General features: G+C 33.1%; 1 protein-coding gene across 3 annotated transcripts; it reads left to right on the top strand.

Annotated features, from left to right (window-relative positions):
* Positions 1-2758: 2758 nt before the first annotated feature.
* LOC133311085 (uncharacterized) lies at positions 2759-7818 on the top strand. Of its 3 annotated transcripts, none has more exons than XR_009751522.1 (9): positions 2759-3183; positions 3317-3520; positions 3609-3666; positions 3897-3959; positions 4931-5006; positions 5485-5600; positions 6009-6098; positions 6224-6321; positions 7520-7651. XR_009751522.1 is itself a non-coding variant. In XM_061512099.1 (9 exons), exons 1-9 carry the CDS (start codon positions 2825-2827, stop codon positions 7652-7654), a joined length of 1233 nt encoding a protein of 410 aa, XP_061368083.1. In that variant the 5' UTR covers positions 2759-2824; the 3' UTR covers positions 7655-7818. The 3 variants fall into 3 exon arrangements, 2 of the variants coding, with proteins under 2 accessions (XP_061368083.1, XP_061368084.1); XM_061512099.1 differs by having other exon boundaries at positions 6190-6321; positions 7520-7818; XM_061512100.1 differs by lacking the exon at positions 3897-3959 and having other exon boundaries at positions 6190-6321; positions 7520-7818.
* Positions 7819-8183: the final 365 nt, after the last annotated feature.

Here is an 8183-nt window from a genome sequence, read left to right as displayed (position 1 = left end):
AAACAAAATGGCAATAAATATAATAAAAAAGAACCCTTGTGCTATTTTTTCCTTCTATTTCTATCTGTGCCAAACAGCAATTGGAAAGCATTCTTAATAGGAAGATGTTCTTATTTTTGAACTTGAACTGATGCGCAATATGTAATTGGAAAATTAACGCAAAATAAAGATTATAACAATTTACTGTAAACAAAAACACAAACAAAGATTAGGCCAAACCAAAAACAAAATGACAATAAAAATAATAAAAAAAGACCCTTGTGCTATTTTTTTCCTTCTATTTTTACTTGTGCCAAACAACACTGTTATCTCCTTCTACACAGAACCAAATCAATTACACTAATCTTTAAAATACTTCCTTGGAAACTATGTTAAATGTATTATTTGTAACACAACCATTATCATCAAGTATCAACATCTTCAATCCCTGTTTACTTTTTACTCTTGAGAGTGCCACATATAATTGTCAATGAGTGAAGGCTTAGGGAGATAAATTCCAACATGAGAAAACGATTATCATTGACTCTTATTGATAGTCATAGCAAAAGACACGACAAGGGGGAAATGTCTTCTTTGAAAATTTATAGAAAATATATATGACTTGATGGTCTCATCGTTATTCTAGGGATTAACACAATTTCTCTTATATTGCTTCCTCTAAGAATAGTTGCCTCAGGCCCTCAACAACATGATTGCCCAAACGACATAGTTGACAACGTCTTTAATTATTGGTGGAATCAATCATTGTAACCTTTGAAATTCTCAATGCACAACGTTTATAATTACTCATGGTTTTACTATTCATATTAGTATTTTTCTATCTGATAAAATATTAACCGCATTTTCTATCTGATATAAAATAAAACTTTTTATAAACAGACGAATTAAAGCATTTAATATGCGAATACCAAAGAACAACATGTGATTTAATGATTTCACGAATAAACTCAAGCATTCTTAAATCGCAACAAAACAACAACGAAAATGTTATCACAACAACACTGAGATTAAAGACCTCCCATAGTCATTTTGCAAAATTCAATAATTTCAGCATCTGCAAGACAATAATCACACTTATAGCATTACCATGTCCATCCTTCTCCCACTCTATCAGTCCCTTTGAATCCTTAACTCGCTTGCATGTCTTAGAATGGCACCAATAAAAGTCTGGATCTGGCAGGACCTCTTTACGTACCCACATGCTTCGGATGAAACATTTCACTCAATGTTTCAACGCTTTGAAATCAAGGGATGCCTTTAAAGAATTAAAGATATCAAATCCAATATCTCGTTGCTCCTGATTTTTAACACTCATTAAAAGCATATAATATAGATATTTGGCTTCATTGTGACCATTTAGTGTTGCAATCTTCAAATTCTCAATAGCCATATTCTCCATCAAAGAAGTAGAATATTTTCGAAAATACTGCAACATTGCTTTTTGAAGTATATTTCATGTTTCAAAAAGAACAATTGGCGCAACCTGTTAAACCTTTTCTGGGACATACTTCAAATGCAATTAATTCAACGCTTTGAAACGATGAGAAGAGAGCAGCAACCCAAATATTTTGTATCAAAAAGCAATGTTGCAGTATTTTGTATCAAAAATTTCCCCATTAAAATAAAGGGTTCTATTTTTCTCATATTGTTGAAAATAAGTATCTCCTACCATAGACACATGATGTGATGGAGCCCACCATCCATTAAAAAAGAAAAAAAGAAAAAAATAGTGACACAACTTTTTATGTAACTTTTATGTGATAGAAACATCAGAAAGTTTTTTTTTTTTTGGATATTAAGAAGGGTTAAACGATTGTCATGTTGCAGAATTTTAGTCTCATCATGTTGCACACACAAAAACCAACGGGGCCCATCATAATTTTTAAATAGAATAAAAAGAAGGGAAATACTACTCTCATTTTACATGAGGTAGTTATTTCATTTTCTCTCACTTCGAAAATCGTGTCCCTTCTTCTTCTTTTTTTCTTTTAAATAGCGGGCCCTACTTGATTCTCTCTGTAACATGAGAGAACTACTCTCATGTTACATGAAAGTAATATTACCCTAAAAAGAAATATCAAAACACAAATTTCGAAATCTCTACATGAAAGTAAATCATTTTCCTGTTGCATAACATTTGCTTTTCCCCGTTAAGAAACATGAGAAAGTTATCTCATGTAATATAAAACAATGATTTCCCTTAAATTAGGGGCATTTGGTTCACGGTAATTTTTAGGATTCTCGGTAAATTGAATTTTTTTAAATTTTTAATTTTTGAATATTATCGTAAACTAAATGTAAAAATCATATTTTTAAAAAATGAAATTTCCGGAAAAAAAAAAAATTTATCCTCTACCGAATCCCTTCAAATAAATCCTAAATCGTAAACAAGATCCATTGGTTTACCTGTCATTCAAATCAAGGGAAGTGCAATATCACGTTACAGCAAACCCACGCAAAATAGAACAAAACTTGAATTATCTGAGGTCCATATAGTGAGTGTTATGGGTCATAAGCCCAAAACTAAAAAACAGTCAGCATCTCAAGTCACTCATCTGAAGCCATTGGATTCAACAACAGGGAGAGACCCCAAAATCGTGGCGAAATCTTTAACATATGTACCTGCTTTTGCAACAACCAATAAGGTTGAAAATTACAATCAGAGGAACCAGTGAACAACACAAAATTTATATAATTCCTTCATTTATTTATTTGTTACTTTATTTTCCACAACACTTTCCATAGAGCAGTGTTCTTAAATCTAAAGTATTATTATTATTCATTTTCCATATTCTGTTTTTTTCTTTTTTTCTTTTATTGGGTAATGGAAATGGCGACCTCCTCCTCCTTCATCTTAGGCTCAGATTTCAAATGCACATTCTCTTCGAGTAATACTAAGATTCTGTCTGGGTTTGCTGGATTGGGACACCAATACCCACATGGTTTCTTCAGTAAAAGCTTCCACTTTCCCACTGTGTCTACTAGAATGGTGGTTGGGACTACAAAGATGGTTTCTGATGTGTATGTTGGAAGAGACACAAGCATCAGAATCAATAGCAAGATATACACCAAGCTGGACTCTTGTCTAGTGATACCACCTACCCCTAATCGTGCTAAGCCTCGGGCTATAATCAAATTCCTGGGTGGTGCCTTCATTGGTGCTGTTCCTGAAGTTACATATGGGTATTCTGTGTTACCCTTTTGTTTTTTCAATGCAAAGTTTGATTCTTTATCATTAATAGTTGCTAGCTATTCCTATGTTGGTAGTATTGATAGTATGATATGTTGTTTTCTTCATTTAATTTGCAAATTGCAGCTACCTAATAGAGTTATTGGCAAAGGAAGGTTTTCTTGTTGTGGTGGTGCCTTACAATGTGACATTTGACCATACTCAAGCTGCTAAACAAGTATATGAGAGGTTCCACACTTGTTTGGATACAATCCTAACATCTGGCTTGCCTCAAGCCAATTTGTCACCAGCTCAGCTTGGAGACCTTCCTCTTTTCTCTGTTGGCCACAGGTAGGAGGTGGGTTGTTTAGTATCAATCTTACTGGAATTAAGGTCAGGGATGTAATGTATTTCTTGCCTTTTTTTTTCAAATCTGTAGCAATGGTGCACTTCTTCAACTACTCACAGGAAGCTTATTTTCTGAGAAAATACCCAAGGTTTGGTTATTTTACTGTCTGCTGCATCACAAGACTGTATTTTTATCTATGCACTAAATGATTTTGATATTTCAACTGAATAGTTAGTATCGTATTAATTAAATTATTATAAGCATGTTTTAGTTGTGGAAGCATAATGCAGATTATGAAGTTTCATTTACTTCAATAAAACTTTTAGATTTATAGCAATTCATGGAGTGTGACGAAAAGGTATATATCTCTTGTGGAAGGCAAATGCCATAATCTCATACAACAACAGGCCAGCAACGGAGGCAGTCCCTTACTTTGAGCAGGTATTAACACTCATACTTGTTGAATGCTAATACTGCAATTTGTACAAGAGTCTTTGTAGGCTACTTAAATAGGATTATTCATTCTTGTGGTTATGATGAAGGAATAGGCTAACTAGACCTAGCCAATAGAACTTTTGTTATTAAAGTTAAAATTAAGTTTGGTTGAGGATGAAAAAATTATGGAGGATAGCTATACCACATAGAAGTATAAACACTGCGCGCTTCACATGAGTTTTAACAAGAATATGTTCTTTAGAGAAACATTCATCGTTTGGACAGGTTCCTTAATATGTTGTATTTCACCTGGATGATTTACACAAACTAATCAAGGTCAAGATGGAAATATTTTTAGGCATATTCAATCCAGGAAATAGCCTCTTTGCAATTATGCAAGGGTAAGGCTGCGTACAAGGACTGCCTCCACCTCACACTCGCTAGTTGGGTTTAACGGGAAGTGGTTTTTATACTCAATACTGGTCATGATTTATGAATATATTGGGAACACACCTGAATGGACTTTAGTATCTTTTTTCTTTTTTCTTTTTTATAACATATTCAGCATAGCTGCTGAAAGGACTCTAAAACTGTCCAAGTAAGAGGGAAACATTTAAATAAGCTTACGAAAGCTGTCGTTTCCATTTCTATTTTCTTTTCCAATCCAATGTAAAATAATTGGCTTGTAAGCTCAAGCAATGTAACATTTATGCATATAATTAAGTTCAATTAACATAAGCATTTACAGGCAATCTAAAGATAAATTTAGTCTGTCCAGAGCAATAAATTTTGTTGCTCACGGAATTGATTGTTTCCTTTTTTTCAAACCATCCAGAACAGCATCAGAACCACTGAAATAAACATACTTCCTGAAATCATTTCACACGGCTTTGAAGAGAAAAAATGTTCTTCAAAGTGCCTAAAATTATTCATATTTTGTGCTTTAAAATCTAAAACTTTGCAGTGCTGTCCTGTAGTTGGGTCCTGCAGTCAGACAGATGATGCCGGTTGTAGAAGGAAGTCCTGTTTATTCAATGGCCAGAAATGCATCAGGTATCTCCATTTCTTGCTTCTATTGCTTTGAAGATATGCTAAGTCCCAATGTAGCTTTGTGAACTATATCTTACTCCTCCAATTTGCTATCATTGTCTAATTTGTTAGAAGACGAAATATATTTTACTTGATGTCATCCTACTTATTCATTATTTTACCAGTTACTGGCGGTGAGGTGATTGTATAAGTATAGAATTTAGAAATTCAGATACAATATAGTAAATTTGTTCTTTAATTTAAAGTCCTGGTCTAAAACACAAAATTGTCGTTGATCTTCTAATGATGTAATTCTGCTGTTAAAATCAGTAGCTGCAATTGTTGTCCTACCTCCTCAACCCTTGTTGTTGGATTCCTTGGTGTGTTCATTTACATATAGAGTTCATCTAGTGTATATATGTATGTGTATTTCATTGCATATATTAACCATAAAAATTAGTGCATCTATGATGATTATACATGTCACCTGCAACCAATGTAGGAGATGCATGGAAGATGATGCTGGATGCTGTTGGATCAATTATACAGGAAAGCGAGCAGGAAGTTCTGAATTCATTAACTAAATTTGTTGACCAGTTACCATTAGTAATGAATGAGGTACGTTTTAAGTGTTGATTTTGGAAATTATGCTATGCTATTTATTTCAATGTGTTACAGAGAAAACCTTGGAGGTCAAGTTTTTCTGTTGATTCCCATGCCTCCAATTATTGCTTTTGTACCTACCACATTCCTGAATCATTTTTTTCTATTTAATTTTGCCTGTATTTGTATTTGTTGCATATAATCCCTTGGGTCAATCTATAAATAAGTAATGGCGATCTTTGTCACCATTGATCTATAATGATTAACAATGATTCGTAAGTATGAAGCCCAACTTGAACATGGTTGAATATCTTTGTCTTGCAAGGAAAATTTGACTGTGATGCTTAAAACTTATTTTACGCGTTAATGCTTAAAACTTACTTGTATATTCTTATTCTTGATGCATATATATCTCTCTGTCAGGTTACACAAGGAGTATCAGAGTTCAAGCCAACACCATCTGAAAACCGTGATTGCTTTAAAAGTTCATACAATGTTCAACACACATTACTGGTATGTCTGACGCCCTATATTTTAGAACTTATTCTTGATAGATAGCTAGCATTGTTAAGATATGTCTGATGTTGTCTATCTGTCTCTCTAGGTGAAGTTTAATTTTGACACAATTGATGAGACAGATATTCTTGAAGAAACACTGAGGCCTCGTGTGGAGTCATTGGGGAGGACATTAGAAAAAGTACAATTGAGTGGTAACCACATCACACCATGCATTCAGGTAAAATTTCCTTGCAATGAAGTCTTTCCTCTTTGGCAGAATCCCCTTCTTTGAGTTATCATAGCTGGGACTTTGTTCACATGCAAATTGCATTCTTTGATATATGGGAAATCATACTCATGCAACAGAAGAGTAAAAAATTTTCCTACACACATTCGTTTTCCGTGCCAATTAATTTTTTTTTCTAATATAAAATGTGGGACCCACATTTAATTTGTCTCTACTTTTGTTCTCTCATGTTTTCATGCAACATAAGAAAACATGAACCCTTGATATATTTGATATATGCTTTGGGAGTTGATAGATTTAGCTCTTCAATCCTGGCATGATAGTATATTCACTTTAAAAATAACTTGGCTAGAAAAAATGAAAATGAAATTTTTCTTCTAAATATTTTTCCTTGATTTACTTTCTTTTATTTTATTATTAAGTTTTGAATGGCACACACTCCACTAGTAATCTCTAAATTAGAGATTCCCCGAGAATAACCCTATCATGGGCAGCTGAAGCATTAAGATTATGCCCATGAGTTTGTTAGCTTATAATAGGACACCACCCTTAAACCACCTCTAAAGGTATATTCTAGAAGAAGCTGAGTTTAGAAGCAAATATGAGTGGAAGGCAATTTTGTTAGTGTCACACGTGAAAAGCAACACTGGAATGAAGGGAAAGAATTAGTATAAATATGGAATAATAGAAGGATGGGAGTATCTTTTGGACTTGGGACTTTTGGGCACCTCTTTGGTGATTTGGGAGAGTCTAGAGCCTCTCGAATCCTCTAGCTTATAGTTTCTTTCATTTTCTTGTATTTTCTTACACTTTCCTTTCCAATATAGTTTGTATTTCTGCAGTTTGATATAAAATACAATGTTTCATTCATATTTTCTGGTTCTGTTATTTTGGTTCCTATCAGCTTACAAAAAAAGAATAGGTAAGAACATAATTTAATACATATATGTGCTCCATCTTAATATCACTTTGACAATCTTATTTGATTGAAGGAAGCACGGATTTTCAAACACTTTTGTAGGACTTTTTTTCTAATTACATTAGGTGTGATTTTGTGTTGTTGTGTAGAAGAAAACTTATGTTGAAAATCTCTGATGATTCCCTTTCTTATGAAAGCCATACATCTCACTTCGTTTGAATTTTGTCTTGATTCATTTTTAATCACTGGCCGGTTACACTGGGAGCTCAGGAACCAAGATGGCAAGTGGGTAAATTGTATACTCCAACAGATGCTGTTGCCCAAGGGCTCAAATCTCTTTCTTTGAATGAGACTAGAATCCTTGCCAGAACCATTAGTGACTGGTTCAGACGTTTTGAGGATTGAAGTGCCAGGGATGAATTGCATTGCACACATAATGCAATATAATATTGGCTATAATATGTATTGGACATTTGAATCCAAAGGTGATAATTGAAAACATTTGCTGTGTATATAACTTAAAAAGGTTAAAATAACGATCAAAATATGTTGCTGTAGCCTATATCATTTATCGGATTAATGCTCATTTACACGTGTTTTTTTTCTATCAAAGTAATGCATGATTTTAAGCTGAATGAGTTAAAAAAAAGGTAAGGGAGATATTAGAGGGTCAATGAGATATTTTTACAATTTTAGCCTATTTTAAAAATTAATATAACTATTATATTTTATAAATAAAATTAAGTTTAAATTTTTTAAACAAAATTAGTTATGTATTTTTCATACTACAAAACAAGATCATATTTTCGACGAAAATTCTACGTTGCATACGATAAAAATTTCGTCAAAAAAATATTTTTTTGTTGGAATACTTTTCATCAAAAGGCGACGAAAGTTTTATCCGATGAAATTTTTTACAAAAACAAATTTACGA

The sequence above is a fragment of the Gastrolobium bilobum genome, unplaced genomic scaffold (assembly GCF_033153095.1).
Source record: "Gastrolobium bilobum isolate Gb01-03AN ecotype WA unplaced genomic scaffold, APGP_CSIRO_Gbil_v1 utg6878, whole genome shotgun sequence".
Classification (NCBI taxonomy): Eukaryota; Viridiplantae; Streptophyta; class Magnoliopsida; order Fabales; family Fabaceae; genus Gastrolobium; species Gastrolobium bilobum.
This window is presented reverse-complemented; position numbering and strand designations above follow the sequence as displayed.

Excerpts from the sequence above, each read along its gene's own strand:
- LOC133311085 (XM_061512099.1), top strand. The coding sequence starts at position 2,825 with ATGGAAATGGCGACCTCCTCCTCCTTCATCTTAGGCTCAGATTTCAAA. Across the intron at positions 3,184-3,316 it reads GTTCCTGAAGTTACATATGG|CTACCTAATAGAGTTATTGG; the intron begins GTATTCTGTGTT and ends TGCAAATTGCAG. Across the intron at positions 5,007-5,484 it reads AATGGCCAGAAATGCATCAG|GAGATGCATGGAAGATGATG; the intron begins GTATCTCCATTT and ends CAACCAATGTAG.